The sequence below is a fragment of the Myotis lucifugus genome, unplaced genomic scaffold, assembly GCF_000147115.1.
Source record: "Myotis lucifugus unplaced genomic scaffold, Myoluc2.0 scaffold_349, whole genome shotgun sequence".
Lineage (NCBI taxonomy): Eukaryota > Metazoa > Chordata > Mammalia > Chiroptera > Vespertilionidae > Myotis > Myotis lucifugus.
The window spans coordinates 371,367-396,837 of NW_005871397.1; the positions used below are offsets into that span (position 1 = coordinate 371,367).

The following is a 25,471-nucleotide window of genomic DNA, read 5'->3' on the forward strand; positions in this document are numbered from 1 at the left end:
TTACACATGACATTGTATTCATTTTCTAAAAATCTCTTCTACTCCTGTAGCAGCTCCCCCAGAGAAAGATCACTTACCTTCTAGTAAGTATCTCTGTCACAGAGGAAACACATCTGTTGATTGAATAAATGAATACACAGCTGTGTGACTGGGTAAATGAAGCTCTGAGATAATAGCCACGCAAATAAAAAAACAGCAGTTTAATCTGTCACTCATTCAAACCCCTTCCTCGGCTCACTACTTTCTTTTTTTAGAAAGAAAACCTAACAAGATCAGCAGCCCAACAAACAGACATGAACTAGGCTTCAGATTTGTTTAATAGGCCAACATTCCGGCATACATGAAAATAGGCTCCCAGGCAGACACCAAGTTGTGTTCATATTCTCTAATATTCATTTTAGATCAGAGTAAGGTAATGTCTTGAGAGTAGCAGCTTAAACACCAACTCAGTAACTCTGAGTTACTGAGAAAGTAACTGGGAAAGTTAAAGTAAAAAAAACTAAAATCAAAAACGCAAAAACCATAAAGAAAGAAATGAGTGCCCTTTAATTTTAGACACCAGCTAATACTTGACTAATCAACAAGACATTTAAAAAAAACACTGAATTAAATTTAGCAAAATTTAAAAATCCTTCTTTGTACTTCTGTTTAAAATATATTTCTACCACTTTTTACTATCTATCAATTACTATGTTTTGCTAATAATAAACTCAAATTTTGGAGTTTTTCATGCATTGATACTAATACCTAGCCTAAACCTACAGGTTCCTGAATATTTCAGATAATAATAAATATTCTAGATTACAAATTTGGTATGAAAAACTTTAATGAAAACATTAATCATACAAAAATTAAATAACAAAACCATTTAAAATGACTTACAATTTAAACAGATTTGGCTTACTGATATTTCTCTATCAGCTTTTCATAAGGACTAATTATTTCCAGATAAAAATCTACTTAAGAGTACCGTGGTAAGAAAAAATGAGAATAAAGTACATAAAGCTCATAAGCCCTGTGCTCAGCACATAGTGCTCATAAATATTAGTTTTTCTTTTATTATTACTTTGAAAAGACACACACAAGTTTTATAAAACATGCTGACTTCAGTTGAAAGCTTCTTACACTAGAAATACCCACATGTGAGGAATCCAGTCTGGCATATTTTTCCTCTAAGGAACATACTACATAAAAATTTATTTCAATAACTGATAAGCCAGTTTCTGGAATCTAATTATATAAATTCATGTTACAATTTAAGAGGCCTTTTAGAGAATTATCTTTTTTAAAGTACAATATTACATGATGAAGAAAAGTACCTTCTAATAAGTAACCAAAGCATTATGAAATATTCATCTTACTGCGCATGTGGCTCAGTTTCATCTTAATGGGGGGGTGGGGAGGGGAGGGTAAGTTGGTTTGAAATAGTAAATGAAACAACTATGTTAATACAAGGAAGCACAATGAACAACTAACATGCTCTCCTGCCACTATCTATGCCTTATGAAATATTTCATCATTTCAGTCATGCTTTTAATATCAAACAATGTTATCTTGCCACTTCTCCTATATTAAGATAAAGCTTAACATTCTATCCTTCTAACAACAGCTGGAAGAGAACAGAGAGATGAGTGTGAATACGTATCATGTTAAACAACATACACTTCCTAATATTCCAAATTTAACAATGTGTCTAAATCCAATCTGAGGTATATTTACAGATCAAAAAATTTTAAGCCGCACCAGGGGCGATGTACCATGCCAACACTAACACCAAAACTGCACACACTGGGAGGAGATGATATTTATACTTCTGCCACAGCGTTGGCTCAACTGCCACTTCATCTCTTTTCCTGTTCTTCTTCCGACGACCCTTCAGTCTGTTTTCAAAAGCTTCCAGTTCAGCCTAAATCAAAATAGTATCATTTTTACTAAATCCAATATATACATTAACTTGAAATCTTCCACTTAGATGACAATAAATCAATTTGGGAAATGTTTTAGTAGTAATGGTATATAATAAATACAGTGATTTTATTTTTTTGTCTTAAACTCTCTACTACTAATTGCATTCAACAAACACAGAGTTTAGGAATGCCATGCTAAGAGATGCCCAGTGAGAATAACTCCAGTTTCTTACGATGTTGATAAATAACATTAGTGGCTTGTGAAGAAGAAATTCAAGTGAGTAAAGAGAGAAAACAAAAAGCCACGAGAAACTCATTCTTCTCTTGATAAAACACAGTTAAAATCATAGAATAAAATTTCTTCTGGAGAAAAATGCTTCATGCTTTAAATCAAATGACTACTTTAGAAAGTAAATTATATAAAAACTACTTCTAAAAAAAGGATAACTGAATGACACTCATTATAAAATGTGGAGTTTTATTCTACTGTTAAGAACTTCTTAAACTTTAATACATAATAATGTAACATGCACTGTTATTAACTAAAACTTAATAGGTAATTAAAATCTATGTAACATGCATGCAAGATTCTGTAAATCAGCGGTTCTCAACCTGTGGGTCGCGACCATAGGAAAACACATATAGCATATCAGATATTTACATTACGATTCATAATAGTAGCAAAATTACAGTTATGAAGTAGCAACAAAAATAATTTTATGGTTGGGGGGTCACCACAACATGAGGAACTGTATTAAAGGTTCACGGCATTAGGAAGGTTGAGAACCACTGCAAATGTTTATTAATAGTAGAAATAAAAAATTCAGTTAACGCTCCATTATTTTGTCTATAACTACATTTGAAGGCCTAACCGTGTACTTAATTTAATCAAAAGTGACATTCAATGAACCAAATTGTCAGAATATTGTCAGGTGGCTGTTGATATATAGAAGAAGATCAAAATACATTAAAAGCAGCCAAACGTGAGAAATACTGACAGTAAAATAATTGATGCTTTAATGATGATCCACAGACAACACATATAGTTTAAATTATGTTCTATATATTCTATTTAAAAGGTCAGTAAATAGGGAATATATTTGAAATCACCATCCATAATGGTTTATAAAAAGGTGAGGGACACCCTAAGCTATTCTTAATAATTTAATCTCCCAGGAATTCAGCCAACATGTTTTACTGCATTACCTCTGACAACTTATTTTGGGATATTAGGCAAATCAACTTTACAGAACCATAAAATATCATAGGTCATTTTGTCCCATTTTTATTTGCCACATAAATTATTTCTAATGTCCTCCCTCAAGTCATGCAAGTTTTAATTTCCTCATTCATAAAAGCAGCATTTTAACATATACTGTACCCTGCTTGATAAGTATAAAGCATCCCAAAATGCAAATTAACAAATAATTACATGTCACTATAAGAAAGTTAAACCACTCTTTGCAGTATATGATCAATATAGTATTTGAACAAACTGGAGGTATCAGGAATGAATTTGTTATCTAGGTAATAACAAAAAAACAGATAATAATCCTACTTTTAAGAATCTATGGGGTCCTAGCTGGTTTGGCTCAGTGGATAGAGTGTTGGCCTGCTGACTAAAGGGTCCCAGGTTCGATTCCAGTCAAGGGCACATGCCTGGGTTGCAGGCTCGATCCCCAGTAGAGGGTGTGCAGGAGGCAGCCGATCAATGATTCTCTTTCATAATTGATGTTTCTTTCTCTTTCCCTCTCCCTTCATCTCTGAAATCTATCTATCTATCTATCTATCTATCTATCTATCTATCTATCTACCTAGATAGATAGATATAGATATGTATATATAGATAGATATGTATATATTTATTTTTTTATTTTTTTATTTATATAAGAATCTAATGGGGACATAGGAGAATGTATTATTAACACAAATGTTATGGTTAAGACTTATTTGCTACACATAATCTACAACTCAGTAAAATAATTTTAGATGAGCGAAGACATGGGCTCCAGGAAATGCCTTAAAATGGATGGCACTGCACCCCAACCCTTTCCCCCCAGACTAAAAGATGAGTTAAAACTCTGGCTGGTGAATGGATGAAATTGGCAAGGAAGCAAAGGAAGAACATTGGAAATATATAAAATATCTGGGAATATACGAGATCCTGTGCTTCTTCAGAGGTACAGTGTACCTGGATTAAAGTAAGTGAATGGCTTGCTTTAATGTATGAACTATATTATGTTCAGTCCCGAATAAAGTTGACTAGCCCCTAGTTTGTACCTGGAATATACTTTGTATTTGAATAAAAACTAACAATGATGCCAAGAAACACAACTCCGGGTGTTCTGTTCAGTTACCTGTTGTCTTCGTTTTTCCTCTTCCAGAGCAGCTTTGGCTTCTGCTTCTTTTATCTGTTTACAGACATTTAAAAGTAAAGTAACACATTGTAATTTTCAAATTCTATACAGAATGTTAGCATCATCTCACTGAGGCTCCACAAACCCATAATGACTTTTGGAGGCTTTACACTGGCAGTTAAAGAAATGTAAATATTATAGTGAAAAGTGTTACCAAGATACTGTCTAACAGACTGGGGGTGAGGAGAGATGGAATGTAATACCTTCTATAAACACTTCAATTTAACTATAACAGATATTAGATCACAATTCAAAGAGCTACAATAGTATTAATTGAAATGCTTTTAAAATGGGTTGTTGTTTTTTTCTTTAGAGTAATCATAGTAACAAGCTATAGTCAAAATTATTCAATACCACTCTCTTTCTGGAGTTATAATCAATCATTTACTTTAAATGTCTTGAAGGAAAACCTGACTTTAAAACAAAATCAACGGTTCACTCATGGACTGGGTTGAGTGCAAGAATAAATGACGTAAGAGGTAACCCACACAGCAAAGAATCCTAAAACCTTATCTTTATATTATTTTAACCTAATTTTCAGGAGGTTTACACTAACATTAAGATGAACAACCATGTCCCAGAGCACATACTCTAACTGGTTAAGAGAATGGAAAATCTAGTACACAGTAGACAATAAAAAGCACACCTGAAGATTCAAAGTAGGCCTATAAAACCAGGTTTTAATTATAAAAACAAAAAAGATGAGCTTTCCAGTCATTCGCAATAAGCACATAAAGAAATGCACAAAATAAACAGGGAAAGGCCATTAGCACTTCGAACATTCTATTTACTGCTAATGTGACAGTACCTCAGAGGCTTTCCGCTTCATTTCCTTGCATGTTGCGTCACATTCTATTGAAATCTGATTTTCACGTACTTTGTTGCACTGAAATTCCTAACAAATGAAAATTTTTACATTTCAGATCTTAAGATTTTTCCCTTCTAACTGTATGTCATAAGAAAGCAAAATTTCCCTAAGAGCTAAAGGTTATGCAAATTATTTAAGTCATGTTCATTAATATTTAATAATTTGATATGATTGCAAGTATCAAATCTCTTGGTTCAAAGAGTGATTATTACTTTATTTTCCCTTAAATACAAAAAAGCAAATACCATAAAATTAAAATCATCCACTTACTAAGTACAACTACTGAGAAACGTCAGTTTTTCTTTATTGTTTCTTGTTAATCTAGTAAAGCTTCCAGGTAATAAAATGCTCCAGAGCAGTCCATCCAGCGGCTTTCTGAGATGCTGGAAATATTCTAAATCTGCACTAACTACCCAATTGAGTAGCACTAACCACATGTGGCTACTGAGCATTCAAAATATGTCTAATGAAAGGAGGAAATGAATGTTTAATACTATTTACTGTTAAGTCATTAACATTCAAACTTAAATAGCCACATGTGGCTAGTGGCTACCAACTCAATGTAATTCTAGAGTTTTCTAAAGAGCTACAAATTTTTCTCTTAACTAGTAAACCTTTGTTCAGTTTAAATGAAAATCTTTCTACAGTTTGTATTTGCACTTCACTGCCTCCTTAATGAAATAAAGGAGGATCTTAATGACTTGATATCAATACTATGATCAATTTGTGTACTATGCTATAATGAATTAAGTGGTCCTTATTTTAAACTAGAGGCCCGGTGCACGAGTTCATGCACCAGTGGGGTCCCTCAGCCTGGTTTGCAGGATGGGGCCTAAACGGGCTCTCTGACATCCCCCGAGGGGTCCCGGATTGTGAGAGGGCACAGGCCAGGCCGAGGGACCCCACTGGTGCACGATTGGGACCAGGGAGGAACTCTGGAGGTTGGCCAGCCGGGGAGAGACTACGGGAGGGCTCCAGGGCTTGTCCAGATTGTCTCGCTCAGTCCCTACCTGCCAGACCCCAGCAATAAGCTAACCTACCAGTCGGAGCGTCTACCCCCTGATGGTCAGTGCACGTCATAGTGAGCGGTTGAGCGACCTTAGCATATCCTTAGCGTATTACACTTTGATTGGTTGAACAGATGACCAGACGACCAGACACTTAGTATATTAGGCTTTTATTATATAGGCTACTCTGAGGCTTTGATTTTATAGATCTTTCATAAACCTTTTATTTATCCCTGTTTCTTGCTGTCAGATGTCACTTTTGCTCTAAGGGTACCTATATTTGTATCAATTTTTCCTCTCGCATCACACTCTCAGATTCTAGTTTTTTAGTTCAAATCTACCACAGTTAAGAAATAAGATCACCAATTCCTATGAACAAAGTGCATATACTTTAATGAAAGCACTTTATAGAATGAAATTTTATTACTTAGAAGGTTTTTCCCTTTAGTTCTTCACTTTTGGCTGATGTTAGTGATAAACAGTCTTGTCCTCTAAGGATAGTCCAGAAAAAGAAAAAATATGATGACCAAACATTAAAGACAAAAAATTAAATGTGTGTGTTTGTGGACATTAAGGGTATAAGCCTGAAAGAAAGATCTTATCTTTTCTCATTCAAGATGTACTTATAGAGTGCCTATTACATGCCAAGTGTTTTGTTATGAACAGGGGATATACATAAGGAAAAGAGCTTAATAATAAGTGCTAAACTAAAAGTAATAATAGTAGCTACTATTAGCAGCTACTGCTATGATATTAAACATACTCCAATGTTATGAGAAACATTGCAGTCATTGTGCTAAATGCTATATAAGCATTACTTTTATTCCTTTCAGTAAATCTATGTATAAACTCAATTTCAAAGATGAGGAAACAAAGTTACAGATGTGCCTAGAATCACGAAGCTCTTGAGAAAACTCTATAGCATCCAATACAAAGAAAGCAGAGGAAGGAGCACCTAAGTCTTCCCAAGGGAGTCAGGGAAGAAAGACCTTCCCTAACAAGGAAATGTTCACACTGAGTATTAGCAGGATTCTCACAAGCAAATGGTAAGGGAAAAATACATTGTATTTTACACAAAAGAAGGAATATATGTATACACATACACATATACACACACACACACACACACAGGCTAAAGGGGAGTACAGCATGTATGTTAGGACACTTATAAATAACAGATTCACAGAGTGCTATAGGATGAGACTGGACAAATAGGCAAAGTAACATCATAGATTCTCTTGTATGTCAAGTCTATGTATATACACATTTCTTATAAATGCATATTTTCCCCACAATGCATGAAGAACCAATGAAGAACATAGATAGGAGAGGTGCTATGATTAGAGGCAAGAAAATCCATCATGAAGCTGTTGTCAAAGTCCAAGAGCAAGCTGTTGCCAATGTTCTAATGGGTGGCAAACTGCACCTGGACAATTACATGAGATTTGAGAGAAAACCTGATAGACGGCCCAGGTTAAAAGTGGCTTGACTTAAGTGTTGATTTTCATGTAAAGGTGATTCACTTTAAACAACTAAAACTTAGGAAATTCAACTCCAGAAGAGGTCAAGCCTATACATTTAAATTCAGAAGTTATCTACCCCAAATAATAATAGTAGGAGCTGTGAAAACAAATGAAGAGAACCTTAATAAAAGCAAAAGGTTCTAAATAAATATTTGTTGAATGGGTAAATAAAAGAGTGAATTTAAAGAAGAAGAAAAAAGGAGCCTACCTAAAGGAAATGACCTTAGACTTATGAAGACAAAAGGGAGTCGACTATAACTGAGACAGGGAAAAACCAGAGGTCAAGAAAGAAGAAAGCTTCAAAGGAGTCAACAGTATCAGCAGGAAAGTCAAGGAACAGAACTGGAAAAAGACCCTTCAGCCACTGGCATCTGAGAATTCAGACTCTGTCTTCAGTTTTGCCCAGCGTTATGTAATTTGTTGCGATTAGGCTTTCCAATCGTTAGTTTTTGCCCTCTTACTCCTCTGTTACTACTATTTTACATTAAAATTAGTTCTCTACAAGTTTGAATATTATTTTATAGTTTTATAAGGCTGTGCATGTGAGGTCCTTTTTAAGGCATTTTCAAAACATAATACTGATGGCAAAAAAAGTTTCTTAAGAGCAACAAAGGTTAATTCCAGACCATTTCTTAAACCATGACACTCGCTTTATTACTCATTGTGTTCCCTGGGCAAAGCTGATTCTATCCAAAAAAAGGACACTGACCTTGGTTCCAACATAAAACAATCTTTTACTATTAAATTGCAAAAAACTAAATTGCCAAACAAAGCTGATTTTTAAAACAAGCATTTACAGAAATAGATGGGATAATAATAATAAAAATTCTAAGAAACAAGACCTTAAAATTAAAAAGCAAAAATAAAGCCAAAGAACTACCAAACACAGACAAAAATATGTACATAGAAAAGAATTTTCAATAACTTAAAATATTTACCTTTTTAATTCTTTTACAAGGACATCTAAGTTTTACCTTCTGGTTGCAATTAAAAGGACATTCGCCAGGGTGGCACATCTCTTTGCACCTATGACCACAAGGAAGCTAAAATAAAACCAAAATAAAGCAGTTACATTCTCAACTACTTATTACCCCAAATCTGAATTTGGACAGAAGAAAATATATTTTAACAAGAAAAACTTGGGATTGAAAAATTCAGAAAATTAAATTTGAAATAACTCATGCCTCTAGTTTTACTCATATTAACAAAGACAGGATTATTAAAATAATCATTTAATGCTTGAAATGGTCTCATATTTTATAATCTTGTATAAATTCTGAAACTGTCAAATCCTAGTTCTTGAACAAAAATCCATAAAAAGTATCCAAAGTTTTAGTTAAAAGTATCCAAAGTTTTAGTTAACAAAATGGCATATCATGCACTGATTTGTTTTATTTAGTCAAAGAGACTACTATATTTAAAACTATGTTGCCTTCTCTTCCTGATCAAGCATTAAAAGAAAAGAGGTACTATTAGTACATCCATAAGTCAAAAGGCTTCCTTTATAAATCCCACCTTTGCAAATCAAATAACTGTCACTGCCCTAGCTCCAACAACAACAAAAAGGAGAATGTTGACTTTTAGATTGGCCCAATACAGATGGATAACCTTGGTTTCTCACATTATTGCCAGGATAAATCAATAGTGAGATTTTACCATTTTACTCTCAACAATTTTTTGGAACCACTTTCGATACTTGTAGTTCAAATATAATGCACAGACAAACATCTGAATTTTTAAAAACTTTATATATGAATGCTTTATACTAAATCAAAATAATAATGAATTTTAAAGTTCATACACAAACATACATGTCTTTTTAAAATAACCTACTATGAACTTATTCTCTAACTGCCTAAGACCCACACAGTTTTTGATATATTTATATTTTAAGTCTGAATCACATGGGAGGTAAGGATTAGGCTGAATACCTTATTGCATAAAGTATATAAGCTATCTTTAAAACTACTTAAAAAAATCTTCAAAGGGTCATCCTAGACCTCAAACTCCCCAAATTTCATAAAGGGATGTGCATCTACCCTACTCATATGTATTACATTTTTACAAACATCACATTTTTATTTCTGGACCCACATTTTTAGTGGGTCCAGAAAAATCCTGAAATAGGATGTCCAAACAAGAAAAGAGAAAATCCAAGAAAAACAATGCCCCAAAAATACAATTTAAAAGATTCTATTAAAGCTTACCTCTTTAGGACACTGATCTTTGCAACAACTGAGGCGGTTCTTTTCATTTACGTCAGCTGTTGTTATTTTTCTAAAAATAGGAGAGTAAGATTTGGTGACATTCAAACCAAGTCCATTTCATAGCATATTTTCCAAAAACAACTCACAATTTCAAACATGTCTATAAAATCATCTTTCTTATTTTTTCTTGAGACCTATTTTAATTGTTTCTTTCTGTAACAATTATCTCCCAATTACTTTACTGTTCCAATAAATCAAATTTTCCAGCCCTTCATCAACTACCAACAAATTAAATGCCAAAAGGGCAATCACTGCAAGAAGGAAGTACAAAACACACATGAAATATCACTGTATCTGACCTCTCTTTAAAAGTTCCTGTACTATCTTTCCCTATAGTTTGATCATTATTCATAATTAAAATTCTTAAAGCCTTTATATAAATTATTAAAAACTAGTCATTTAATATGTTACTTCAAATTAAGAAAGTTAAGCTATTCAGTGGGAAATGTAAGCTTATTATGAAAGCCTTTCAGTTGTTTTTAGATAGGCTATTAATGTTAGAAATTGATTCATTTTAGATTACATCATTTTAGATCAGTCTGTGCTTTTATATGACTCAATAGGTAATTCAGAAATAGTCATAAACACCAAGGAATAAAACCACTTTCTAATAGGGAATTGAATAGAATCAGAAGAGATACTACATGAGTCAGTAACTAGTGACAATCTAAAAATCCCTACTATACCTATTGCCCAAGATTGCTTTTTCTTCTTTTTTTAAATTCTTTCTTTTCCTGCTTTTTCTATTTCCTTTTACTAGACATAATTGCCAAATTATAGCATAAGGTTAGCCTCACTAATGTCAAAATTGTAATCTTAATATCAAATTATCTATAAATGTACTCTAACATACACAATTTTCTTGGCAAAATTTCATTTCCTATCACAGAGTTTTTATGCTAGTTCTACTAAACATTATATATTTTCATTCTTAAAGTATGGTGCTCACCTCTGAACTTAAGGATTAAAATCATATTGTTCCTGTTACTCTATAAATTAGGAAAAATTACCTACTTTTCAAGGTCTGTATCTTTTATACTTAATTTCCATAGAAGAAATACACATGAAGCAGAAAAGGACTAAAAGGAAAAGATGACTTATAAAATAATTAGTTGAATTAGAGCAAATAAAATAATCAAAATACCGAGACTAAGGAATTCTGTATAAAAACATATATTTTAAATATGTATTCAAGAAAGGGAAAAAGGAACTCTGGATAGCTGAGATAATGAAAGCCATCTCAATTCAAATGTATCCACACATTCCCCAAAAAACCATTCAGCTCATTAATAACAAAATCATTCAAATCCCATGACCTTGGCATAACTAGAAGACAGAAATATCTACAAGCTTCAAATTACCTGTAAGTAGAAAAGTAAGTATCAATTCCTAGCAGAGCTATTTCTCAAGCTCCCATAGGAAATCTTTTCAAGAAGTCAGTGAAGTTCTGGAAAAACTGAACAGAAGAGACAGGGAGCTAACATCACTCCAGAAAAAGAAAGTCAACCCTCAGTGTAAGAGCACTAAAAAAGTCTTGGTAATCAGAGCACTAACTACAGGGAAGAGATTTGGAAAAGTGCACAACAATCAAGGAGCCATGAACTGAAGGTAAACAGGGAAAGTCACCTTTTGAAGACTACACGATGAAGAGAAAAAGAAGAGAAGAAAATGTAGGACCCTGCAAGACCACAGAAAAACAATCCCTTTTTGTCAGTATCACCCATTAATAAAGCAAAATTGCCCTCTTAACTCCCCCTACAAAACTTCTAAAGCTAAAAATTGTAGTATGTTATTTTATTTTTTAAATTTCAACAAAATAATTCTGACTTTTACAAAGCATGAATCTAGAGTGTAAGTGACAAAAACAAATTTACAGGCATTTTTCAAAAAGCATTTATGCTAAAAAAAAAAATCAGAAATAAAATTATATTCCCAAATTTAACTTTGAGTAAATCAGACTTTTAAAAAGCCCATTTTATAGACATGGATGAAATGAAGCTCATTGAGTTAGACCATAATTAACTTGCATTTTTTTAAGTAAGGAAAACATAAAGGTCACATCCTTGTATAATAAATGCCATAACAGTGACATCTGTAATAAACAAAACTGTACCTTTTAAATCTACAATTTAAAAATTACACTTAAGTAATTATGCGTAAATCAATTTTTGATCCAATGAAATTCTAGTTTGACACTGTTATTTGAACAAGCTGTTTATTTATAGGAATGCTTCTCCTTTTTCCTTTTTTTTAAAGCAGTCATATAATTCTTTTCCTAACAAATCTTATAGAATCCCCAAATGGAAAAACTCAGAAATGCCCTGGTTAAAAAAGGATAAAGTATCTAAAAGGTGAAACAGTCTACATTGCCGCCAGGTGACTAGGGAAAATCTAGGTCTCTAGAGTCTCAGGACCACCACTGAAAAATATTCCTTACCGTATATTACATATGAAGAGTTCTGAATTATAAAAAGATATCATGAAAATAATTTTAGTAGAACAACAATATTTCTTCAGTCTTCTTACCTACATTCCACATATAGGGTTGTGATCTTGCAGTGACATTTTATTCTAAGCATCTGAACACAAGGAGGACATTCTCCAGGGTGGCATGGCAAAACACATGGATGAGGACAACCCACTGGCCGTGATTTAGAGCACCCTTCTTCACACTGAAGGCACTCTGGGCCAGCCTGCCAAATTGAAAGGAAATAAACCACCTACGTACAGAAGTCTAACATTTCTATACAGTAGTTATAAAATTTACATATCCCACTAAAACAAACTACTTCTGCAGCTCTTAGAAATACAGCTTAAAATTATTCAAAATGAAGAATAGTAAGATTATCAATATGACCATTATTCACAAAGATTTCTATGTCTACAAACCTGATTAAATCAAACTGCCTCACCTTTAAAATGGACATGAATACATTAAATGTCTCTAATAAAAACATAAATTACTTCCTAAAGCGTAATCAATGGCAGAAAAAAATACATAGTAAGACATTATCAATTCATTTACACCCAACAAGTACGATCATCATCAAACTAAAAAAACATTCAATGTTCTGGAGATAGTCATCTCATCTTTCTAAAGGAAAACACATATAGGGAAAAAAAGGAGAATGACCACCAGTTTAATTTATTTTTAATGCACTTCAATAAGGCAAAACTAAATCACATTTAGTACAAATAAATATTATCTCAATTGTAAAATTGTAACTTAACAAGTCACCTCTCTGCTCTAGTAATAATTTAAGTAGTATCTGTCTACTAAAGAAGGTTAAAGATTTTTATTACAGGATAGTGTTGAATTTCACATATCATACTGAGATAAAATAAAAGAGTTATAGATATGAATACTAAGTCTTAAAGATTCAACATTTTTCATTATCAGCTTTTAAAATGAGCTTTCTTCAATTCATCCAACTTTCTGGAAATCCAGGGAGGAGAGCAATCCTAATTTTAAGTAGTGGGATGATGAGAAGAAATGCAGAATAAACATTTGGGTATTAATCCTAATAAACGAAATTTTTTCATTTTATTGAAATATAATTGGTATTGTATAAACTCAAGGTGTTAAGATGTTAATTTGATACACTTATATAGTGTAATAGATTGTCATTGCAGCAACAGCACCTCTATCATGTTACAGAATTATCCTTTTTTCTTAGTGGTTAGAATAATTAAATTCTAGTCTCTTAGCAAGTTTAATAATTATAATGAAATTCGTTTGTTTTTTTTAAATCAATGAAACATGACACATCACACACACTGCTTTTAGCAGTGTTCGCAAACATTTCTGTGCATTATCAATCACTGGGGAATCTTGTTAAAATGCTGAAGTGGGGCCTGAGACTTTGCATTTCTAACAAGATTCCAGCTGATGCCAATGTTGCTGGGCTGCAGACAACACTGAGTGGCAAGGGTCTATAACATACAAAATTATATAGAAATATATGTAGGTATGATTATGTATCTACATATATTTTTATTTTTTATGTATTTTTGGTGATAGATTCCCCCCCCAAAAAAAAAACAAACAAACAAACAACTTTCCCAATTACTTAATTTCTTCTTGCAGGCACTTCAAAAGATATCTGTCCCACATTTGCCTGGGAAATACACACCATTTCAATTGTCACCAGCCTCACACGTTTCCCTGTCAACCACAGTTCCACTCATTATAACCAATGAATTAGACAACAGGAATATCTGTTGCTAATGGTAACAATCAGAGCCACTGCATATAATAGCCTCCACTGGACCTGACTGTGGGTAAGGTCAGGCAAGGATACCAGAGAAGAGCGGATAAGCCAAAGAACTTTGAGTCCAGTCAATTCTATAAATACTTACTAAATACCTGCTGTGTTGTAGGCTCTGTGCTACAACTGAAAGCTGAAACTGTATTAAAAATTCCACAGGTATTTGGGTCAAGACACATACTAGGAGTATTTCTCCAATGGGTCACAATTGAGGTAAGGTAAGAAATTTTTTTAAGTTTCTGGAGTTATTTTGTTTAATATATAAATTAGAGTGATTGCAAAGTTAACCCTAAAATAACGTAATTTTCACTCACTTGAATTGCAGTAGCCTTCCTTGAGTGAGAGATATGAATGGACTGGTAGCTAAATTGAGAAAAATTGCACATAACTTATAACCCATATTTTGCAACATCCACTGCCCAGGAAGCCATGGTGGGATAGTCAAAGAGAATTCTCCAATCACTGTCATATTAGCTCTTAAAACGATTTTTTTCTGACTCATTTGATGTTCTGAAAACCTCGAGGAGGAATGCCGTATAGCAGCTATACCTTAAAGTAGTTTTGAATCATTAAAATTATTTATTAGCTTGATTTTATAATTCTAATACCCTTTCATTTTATCATGACTTCATTTTCATTGAGGACCAAGGCATGGACTAATGAGGAAATTATAACTCATTTATATCTATGTCTACATATGAGCAAGAATAATACTATGGATATTTATGCTGTCATACATTACAATTACCAAAAGAAAGACCAAAAAACCTAACAATGCAATTGAAATTTTCAATAACACAATTCATATTAATAATTTAAATATTTGTTCATTTAATGTTACTTAATAAGTATGAAACTTAAAACTTTTTACTTATTCCTCATTAAGCACACTTGCTATTATGATTCCCTATAAAATGGAAGCCTAAGAAAAAACATGAATTACTTTAAAAAAATAAAATTTAATATCATTTAAAAGTTAATTGGCTCTATTTGTTTTTCTTTATAAAATGACAATTTTTAGAGATCTCTTTAGAGTCAATTTTTCATATGCTTATAAAATGCTTTTACTGAATTTCACACACACATACACACACATCTGTGATGATATTTACTTCCAACTGAAGTTTGGGAATTTATTAAAATTATGAGCATCATGTATCATGTGTCAGGTTTTAAAAATATTTGAAAGCAAATTCAGAGATATGTAAGCGTTTATACATTACCTTGTTTTTGCCAATGCAGGCTTCAGTTTCAGTGACTTTGTGGCATTCTTTCATACATATATGATTCTGACAATCTAAGGTTCGTCCACAAACTCTCTTACAAGAGTAGGGTCCTACAGCATGACATGGTAGTGGACTCACCTTAAAAAAAAAAAAATTAGCACAACTCACACACACACACCTCCAAGACCCATGTTTCCAAAACACCTAACTCTGTTATCCTTTGCATTGATGTTTCTATCTCTCTCCCTCTCCCTTCTTCTCTGAAATCAATAAAAATATATTAAAAACAAACAAGCAAAACTTGTACCTATAACTCACCTCGTGCTTCCCAAGACACTGCCTGCAAGAAAAAAATAAAATGAAATAAAAACATTACAAATTCTTCAAAAAAAAAAAAACACCCAAAGCAAAGATGCTAATTCTATTATTTGTTTTATTAAGAGTAAAAAATAAACACATACGGAAATAAGTGATTATAGAAACACCGCAAGATACAAAGTTAATATACAAAAGCTAATTGCTTTTCTATAAACTAGCAACGAACAATTGGAAATTAGAAACATGAAACATACCACCATTTATGTTAGCACACAAAAAAGGAGAAATACTTAGGTATAAATCTAACAAAATATATACAAGATCCATATGAGGAAAATTACTCATGAAAGAAACCATAAATCTAAATAAGTGGAGATACATTCCATGTTCACTGATAGGAAAGTGCAATATTTTTAAGATGTTGCTTTTTTCCTACTCCATGCAGATTCAACACATGTTATTCTGTGGATATCAACACAGTGATTCTAAGATCTATATGAAAAGACAAAGGACCCAGAACAGGTAACCCAGTACTGAAGAACAATGATGTCAAAGGACTGACACTACCTAACTTCAAGACTTATAGAAAGCTACAGTGATCAAAGCAGATGATATTTGGTGAAAGAATAGACAAATAGATACTGGAACAGAACAAAGTCCCAAAATACACCCACACAAATATGGTCAACTGATCTTTGACAACAGACAAAGGCAACTGAATGGAGAAAGAATAGTCTTTTCAACAAATGGTTGGTGCTGGAACAAAGGGACATGGAACAGAAAAAAATCCAGACAGACCTAACACCTTTCACAGGAGTTAACTCAACATGGGTAACATACCTAAATGTGAAATGTGAAACTACAAAACAGGAGAAAATGTGGGTGACTTTGAGTTTGGTCATGACTTTTCAGATATAATATCAACAGCATGAGCCATAAAAGAAAATGGTAATGTTGGATGGACTTCATTAAACCTAAAACATCTTCTCTATAAACATTTAAAAGTATTAAATGAAAAGACAAGCCACAGACTGGGAGAAAATACTTGGAAAACATATACCCAGTAAAGACTTGTATCCAAAAATATAAAAAGAACTCTTAAAACTCAACAATAAGAAAGCAAACACATATTTAAAAAATGAACAAGATTTTAATGAACAGAAAACAGACAAATCATAAAAGAAGACATACAGATGGCAAATAAGCACATGAAAAGATGCTCAACATCATGTCATTAGAGGACTGCCAATTAAAATGAGATACTACAGCACATCTATAATGGCTAAAACTCAAAACACTGACTATACCAGATACTAGCAAGGATGAAGAGCAACGGGCGCTCTCATTCATTGCTGGTGCGAATGCAAAGTGATACAGTTTGACAATTTCTTACAGAATAAACATAGGCTTACCATATGAGGCAGCAATTGCACTCCTAAATATTTTCCCAAATGAGTTGAAAACTTATGGCCATTCAAAAAACTGCACATAAATGTTTACAGCAGCTTTATTCATAATTTCTAAAACTTGGAAGCAACAAAAGTGTCCTTCAACAGGTGAAGAGATAAACTGTGGCAATCCATAAAATAGAATAATATTCAGTGATAAAAAGAAATGAGCTATGAAGCCATGAAAAGACCTGGAAGAACCTTAAATGCATATTTCTAAGTGAAAGAAGCCAGTCTGAAAAGACTACATACTGTATGACTCCGACTATATGACATTCTGGAAAAGTCAAAACTACAAAGACAATAAAAAACAACAACAGTGGTTTCCTAGGCATTCAAGGGGGAGGGAGGCAAGGGATAAACATGATATAGGGCATGTTTAGGGCAGTGAAACTACTCTGATAGCATGTATGTTAAATAGTCTTCCTATAAAACAGATAAAGGAATTCAAAGGTAATTGACTATGATACGTCAATTTTAATGCCTATGAATCAAAATATAAATGTCTCTTCTTCTGTTTCCCCAAAAGGAAAAATTTAGGCTATTGATAATCCCTAATAACTCAAATCTAGTAAGAGATACTACAGACAACTTGGTCTCTCGTGAAATACAAGTCCTCAATAAAAGAATAGTCTCTAATAATTACTAGTTGAATATGTACATAAAGAACCTCTTTGTTAACTATACCTCCCCCCTCTAATAAATCTACAGATTAAAATCACCCTATTAATGGCTATAGCTCCCAATTAAAACTCTGCCTCCCAACTTGATTGCCCAACCAATACATAAAAATATACATGCTATTCAAACTGAAAGGAAAGTTGTGCAAGGACAAAACAGGAGTGAGGGCTTTGAAAAGTACAGAAAACAAGAACCCTCTCTTTAAAAGACCAATACACAGACATACGAATATTCTACTTGGAACTTCAATTGTAGACAACAGCCCCTTTTGTAATTGTATGTTGCTTCCCAGTTCTGTGCTTCCTTTTCCCCTATATTCTATAACCTCTGCTGGAAGTATGAACTATTCCAGGATTCCCTATTACCCCAGGTTTGACTCAGTACAGGTCATTTGCTGGCCAATCCAAGACACTACTTCCTTTCATTTTCAGTATTTCCCTCAAACACTCTCCTTTAAGTGTCTTACATAAAACCCGGTTTTCCTTTGTCCTCAAGGAGCTTACAGACTAGCATGGGAATCAGTCAGGAAAACTGGATATATTATTGTAACTGTAAGCACAAGTTGCTATAAAAGCTAAGAAGGGCATCGAACATTAACTAGCTAGGGGAAAACTCAAAAAAGAAATCTAGAGGAAGTTTTTAAGCAGTACGCAAAATACATTTGGACAAGAACGAAGCTAAAGACAGAGAACTAACTAGCTTATATGCTAAGCCTAAAATGATGAATTGAACAAAGAATATGGGAAAAGGTGACTTATGATATACTTTAGGCTGGCCGGCATGGCTCAGTGGTTGAGCATCGACCTATGAACCAGGAGGGCTTGGTTTGATTTCCTGGTCGTGCACATGCCTGGGTTGTGTGCTCCATCCCCAGGGTGGGGTATGCGGGAGGCAGTCCATCAATGACGCTCTCTCATCATTAATGTTTCTCTCTCTCCCTCTCCCTTCCTCTCTGAAATCAATAAAAATATATATATATATATATATATATATATATATATATATATAAAATTTTTTAAAAAGATACACTTTGAACTATGTCAAAGGTATTTTTTAAAGTTAAAATTCTAATACTTACATAGGAATAGGAACTTGACATGGAGGACAAGGTAATGCAGCCTGAATAAATGCTGGCTCTGAAGGCTGTTCCCAAGGGCCTGTAGGCTGGTGCTACAAGTAAAATGCATAACAATTTTAAGTCAGAGGGGTAAAATCACATGGCCATTAAAAGAATCTTAGAAAGTTGTTCCATGTATCCTCCACTCAAGCAGGTTGAATATTTTTCAAAAATATCAACAAATTGTGTTTACTGAAATATTCCATTCCATCTGCATTCTATCAGCTTGTTCCTCTCCATAAACATTTGATATTAAAAACTGAGGCAGACTCCAGTGTTTTAATGCCAGAACAGAGGCAATATAGCCTCCTTCACTTCTCATAGGCCAAAGGGAGAATGAGAAACAGAATGTTAACTCTACCTTCCACCAGCTGAATGTTATCTCCATTATTTTGCTCACTGTTGTCGCCCTAGCACCGAGAAGAATGCTTACATAGTAAGGACTCAATAAATATATTAAAAATGTGACTGAATCTTTGAGGAAACCAAAAGATACCTATAACCATAAAACACATATGTGAAGAAAAACTGCCAAATTTATCTCTATCTTGAAGATAAAATGACTATCACACTATATTTGCAAATATTTGTTTATTGGTCTCTCTCCTTTTCTATACTGTACACTTCTTAAAACAAAAGATCAAGTCTTGGTTACTTTGTACCCCAGCTCCTATCAGTGCTCAATACCATATAAGTACTTATTTACTGCTTGTTGAATGACTAAGAGAAATTCAGAAAATATGACCCACAGCAATCCACTGTCTCGTCAGAATATTGTTTCCTTACCCTGCCAGTTTGCTTTATTAATGCTTGATCATGACATGGAGCAGGACACAAGTGACCACAATTCTCCAACACTTTTTGGCAAGGTTGATGACATGGAGGACAAGAGCCAAAGTGACAGCGATGTTTTTCTTGACTTGTATGATGGCAAGTTGGTGGGCGACTAAATCATAAAGTACAATTTTTAAAATTACTTTTGATCATTGAAGAATTATATTTAAAGTGAAATCATCTATTTATGTATCTTGTGATTCTATACAGAATAAGAATATACTGTGAATATTAGTATTTTAACACATTAAAGCAAAATTAAAAATATTAACAATATTAAAAATCAATATGAATTTAAATTGGTAAGACACAAATATAAGTTTGTGCAAAGCTTCCTACCAACCTGCACAGCTCTTTGCACTTGGGTGGTCTTGTGGTACGTTCTCGGCCACAGGGTACTGTCACCTTTGTACTACCGCAATTGCACTTCACATCTACAGTTTCTGGGCAAGGATAGCAACTCCCTGAAAAAAAAGGCTGAAAGTTAAAATTTACTTAACTACCCAAATGTCTATCAATAGTAGAAACATCAACAAAAACATGTCCTCAGGTGAGGATTTCAAAAAAAAAAAATTATGTGTAAAAATCAAGTAGGACTGGTGTTCCTTGGTAAGAAAATTCTAAACTACACATCCAATTTCTTTAATGGCCATTCGACTAGTCAGATTTTTCTACTTAAAGTAAAGGCCAGTGTTTTTAAAAATAGTCTACAATGCTCTATACATATTCTCCTTTCCCCAGCCATCTTTATCGCACCATCTCTCTGACCTAATCTCCTACCATCTGTGCCCTTGAGCACCTCTTCCATGCTCCTTCAGTTCCTTCAAGTGCTCCTGTCTCAGGGCTGCTGCAATCGCTGCTTTCTTGCCTGGAACATTACCCTCCCCTACTGCCACAGGGCTTGATCTCTTACTTCTCAGGTCTTCTCTCAAATGTCGTCCTTTCAGAGTCATCCCCTGATCACACTATATAAAATAGTATATACCATCCCCACTGCCACCATTTAAACTTTACTCTAATTTCCTTTCTATATGTGGCACCACTGATATTCTATATGAATTTGATTACTTATTTGTATTCTATCTGAGGGAAAGTAAAAATAAAAAAGTTCCATAAGAGCAAGCACTTTGTCAATATGGTTCACTCCTGTAATCCCAGTGCCTGGTACTTAGTAGACAAGGCAAAAAACTTATTGAATAAATTAATGATTAATGCAGAGAATGTTAATGAAATTTAAATTTGAGGCAATGATATGATTATAAAGGAAATAAGATCCTTTTCAGGGTTAATGGAATCTGTCACTTTTCCTAATGGGGAGGCAATGCGGTATAATGGAAATATCATTAAAGTCTGAATTCACATCCTGACCCTGCAACTAGTTCTATGACCTTGGGCCAATAGTCTCTTGGTCAGTTTCCTTATTATAGTAAACAACAATAGTGCCATATGCTTTGTAAGAGCTCTGAGAGGATTAAGACATTAACTCAGATATCTAACATGCACATAATCCCAAAGGAAAACAGTAGTCTGTCCCAGGTCATAAAGCCACTAAGCGGCAGAGTCCAGACTTGAACCAGGACCTCTTACCCTAAGTCCATGCTCTTACCACTACCTTATACCATCGTTTAGTAAATTACATTTCATACTGACATATTCCAAATGGGTAAAGTTAACTCAGTTTTTAATGTCTAATAACTTAGGCACCCCTGAGACTCCTTCAGAGGGTCTGCAAGATCTCACATACATAGAGTTTTCCAGAAGCTATATGACAAGTGATATCAAAAGAGATTGAATGCAGAAGCGGGTCTGTAATTCCAGCTATCTCCTATTAAGTTAGACAGTAAAGACATTTGCAAAAATGTAAAAAAAATACCATTCTCACTAAATTTTTTTCAGAAAAGTTATTTTTCACAAAAAAAAGTTACTGTATTAAGAAGTAATGGGGCTTTATTGTTATTTTTAAATAAAATAATAAATATTATTACATTTTATTTCAACTTAAAATATAATAAATATCAATAGATAAAATCCACACTCACAAAAGCTCTTTGGGTCCCAGAGTGTAAAGAGGTCTTGAGACTAAAAAGTTTAAGAACTACTGGCTTAGGATATATCCAATTCCTTACTAAATTAATTCCATAAAAATGTCTAAAATTCAAAGTAAAACTGAAAAACCTAAGAACATATTTATTAATTCAAAAATTCTGTGGGGAAGATTGGAAGGAAGGAAACAACATGGTGTTATAAAATAACAAAACTTTTATATTCAGAAGACCAGGGCTTAAATCTTGGCTATATTGGTTTACTAGGTTTTTCCCTGTGTACGTATGTCACTGAACCCTCTTAACTTTAATCTCCTTCTCCATAAAGTCACGATCTTGGCAACTGCCCTACCTTCTCAGTTATTAAGAGGACAAACTAAGATAATAAATGTGAAAGCTCTCTATCAACCTTTTTTAAAAACACTATGTAAATACAAACATGAAAGTACAGCTACTGTTAAATTTTACCTCTGTGGCAGACAGATGGACACTTATGATTTCTACATCCTAAAGTCCGTCCACAATTTTGATCACAAGGTGTACAGTTTCCAGGACAACACTGAAGAGAAAGCAATATATAAATAATAGGTCATCTGAAAAGCATGCATAATATCAATGTCATTACTAGGTATTCACAGAACTTGTGGAAAGCAAAAGATACTGTACTTCTTTTCAATATAAGAATAAAAGTAGTCAAGAGTATCAACATTCTTCTGATAAGTAGATATGCCATATTAAGAACTTGTAAGTTTAAATAGAGAATGTCCTAATTTACCAAAATCCAAGATAAATTTTCTTGCATTTCAGTACATTATTATATGACTTAAAACATTCCCATAATTTTCATTTCTACTTATATACGCAGAGATTGGCAACATTAACCAAAGGAATAGATCTGGTCAAATCTTATAGTCAATTCAGGCAAACAATTGGTCTGATTATTCTAAAATTTAGTTTAAAAAAATAGTTAAATGTATAGATTAGTTTAGCAATTATTTTTAAGCCATGGAATCAGAGATTAACTAAAGGAGAAAAACAGAGATTATTTGCTTCTAACTTTCATAACTTCCCTGATTTCCAATCTGTTTGTAAGAAATACACCCGTCTACGACTTGTCCCAATTTTCATTCATGAACAAAAGGCAACTACTTATATTCCACCTTGCTATTCTAATTCCCTCCTTGACTTCTCATATATCCAAACTTTGGAGAGAAAATGCAGACTATAATTGTCTTAAACTTGGGATTGAAACCTACTTTAAGAACAAGTTTCAGTATATAAAAATAGCTCAAAACAAAATATACTTTATTGAAAAGCAATTAAAAGTCAAAATAGTTCACTAAATAAGTCAAATATTTACTAAGATTATGTGCCTATCACTTTGCTAGTGGCAGTATGCAAAAAGAAATTTTGTGGTCCATGACTTGAATAAGCCTTTAGACACTTCTGTTCCGACCATGGTGGTGTAAACAACAACCAGATTTATACTCCTGCCTTAAACAACTAGGAAATCAGACAAAATATACAGACATGGAAGATATAGATAAGATCCAAACCCAACTCTCAGAAATGAAAGACTATAATATCTGAGATGAATAAACACAGGATGTGATAAAAAAAGGATTAGACAAAGCAGAAGAAAATTAATTCCACAGTATAAGACAAAGCCATGTAAACTAAAACACAAATTTTAAAAACTAAAATTAATAAATGGAACATCAGTGAGCTGAGAGACTTCAAGTAGCATAACATACATATTGCAGTCTAGAAGGCAATGGGTTGGGGGAAAACATTTGAAGAAATAAAAACTGAAAATTTCAAAAAATTGATCAAAACTATAAACCTACAGATCTAAGAAATTCAACAACAAAAAATTAATGAAACATGAATAAAGCTATATCAAGGAATACCACAAATTGCTAAAAACTGGTAATAAGAATTTTTTTAAAAATAGCCCAAGGAAAAAAAGATATATTGAAAACAGAAAAACAAAGATAATCATAGCACACACACTTTGTTGGGAAAATGCAAATTAAAAGAGGGTGGAGCAAAAAAACTTTCAAACTAGAATTCCACAGTATAAGTATTTTTCACAAACTAAAGATATTTTACAAAAGCTAAATATATTTTACAAAAATTGAAAGAATGACCAGCACTACAAAAAATGTTAAAGGAAGTCCTTCTGATAGAAAATGAAAGCAGACAGAAACCTAATATAAAAAAAACCTGAAAAACACCAAAAATAATGAGTTTGATAATCTATAATAATAAAAGCATAATCTGCTAATTAGACCGGACAGCCAAATGACCTTCTGGACATCCTTTCGGACATCCTTATGACCTTCTGGACAAAGCTGGGACTGCGAGAGCCAAGGCAAGCCACTGTGGCTTCGAGGGCTGAGCACCTTGCACGATTTTCGTGCATCTAGTAAATTATAAAAGACTACTTTTTCTTATTTTTTCAATCTCTTTAAAAGATACCTGACTAGTTAGAGCAAAAATAAACATATTATATTTTGGGGTTATAAAATACATGGGTATAAAATGTGTAAGAATAAAATAAAGGATTAAAATAGAATCATTGAAGAGCAACACTCAATAAAATAGAAATAAGAAAAAAGAGAGAAAAGGAATAAACAGATAGGCAAATAAGAAATAGTAAAATGATATTTAAATGCAACCATATTAAAGATCACATTAAATGTAAGTGATCTATACCCAAATTAAATAACAAAGATTGTTCTGCTAGGATAACACAATTATCTAAGTGCTGTCTATAAGAAAACCATTTTAAATGTAAAGTATGAATAGGTTAAAAAAGAATGAAAAAGATTTACCATGCTAACACTAAGCAAAAGAAAGTTGAAATCACTATATTTCAATAGGAATCTTACCAGAGATAGAGGTATAATTCATAATAATAAAGAAGACCCCCTCCCCCCAAAAAAGAACTGCAAATCTACAAACTCAATAAAATACTCCAGTTGACCATATACTGAACCAAGTGTCTATAAATAAGATTTGAACAATAAAAATTAAATCAGCAAATGAACTATCACTCTTAACATTGCTATGATGTTTTAAAGTCAGGAAACAGAAATCGCTTAAGAAACAAGCTGAGAGAATAATACACGAGATTAAAAAGTCTCTTGTCATTTAAAAATCTTGGTAAGATTTCCCACTAATATAAACCATTAGGATTAATCTAGAATATGTATTAATACTTCATATGGGAAGCATAGAATATGCTTGGATATTTGAGGAACATGTCAAGGTGGTGCTTATCATAGGCCTACAGAGGAAAAATTCAAAAGAATTTTTAAAGCAATGTCCCTAGCTTATTACACATACCTTTCTCTTACACTGATGCTTCTGACAGTCACGCATCTTAACACACTTAGTCTCACAGAGATAAGGTTTATGACATGGCATTCGTTTTGTATGCTTTCCACAGCGACATTGCTTTTCTACTTCCTGGAAGAATCAAATAAATGCTATTAAAACTAACTTTTGTTAACATGATTTCTTTTCACCTTGCCAAATTTTTA

The 25,471-nt window shown here is 33.1% G+C and overlaps 1 protein-coding gene across 2 annotated transcripts in view; it reads right to left on the reverse strand.

The window, feature by feature from the left end:
* Positions 1-299: 299 nt before the first annotated feature.
* Positions 300-25,471, reverse strand: part of NFXL1 (nuclear transcription factor, X-box binding like 1) — a 36,909-nt gene continuing 11,737 nt past the window's right edge. Inside the window, exons 9-21 of one of the 2 annotated variants that reach the window (XM_023764799.1) lie at positions 25,275-25,397; positions 22,392-22,482; positions 20,225-20,345; positions 19,834-19,993; positions 19,009-19,100; positions 15,802-15,823; positions 15,481-15,621; positions 12,516-12,682; positions 9,930-9,999; positions 8,697-8,765; positions 5,133-5,219; positions 4,265-4,318; positions 300-1,906 (exon numbers count right to left, since the gene is read on the reverse strand). In XM_023764799.1, coding sequence (XP_023620567.1) covers positions 1,733-1,906; positions 4,265-4,318; positions 5,133-5,219; positions 8,697-8,765; positions 9,930-9,999; positions 12,516-12,682; positions 15,481-15,621; positions 15,802-15,823; positions 19,009-19,100; positions 19,834-19,993; positions 20,225-20,345; positions 22,392-22,482; positions 25,275-25,397 — 1,371 coding nt within the window. In that variant the 3' untranslated portion in view covers positions 300-1,732. Of the gene's footprint in view, positions 1,907-4,264; positions 4,319-5,132; positions 5,220-8,660; positions 8,766-9,929; positions 10,000-12,515; positions 12,683-15,480; positions 15,622-15,801; positions 15,824-19,008; positions 19,101-19,833; positions 19,994-20,224; positions 20,346-22,391; positions 22,483-25,274; positions 25,398-25,471 lie in introns of both variants that reach the window. The other variant, XM_014466636.1, reaches the window with a different exon arrangement.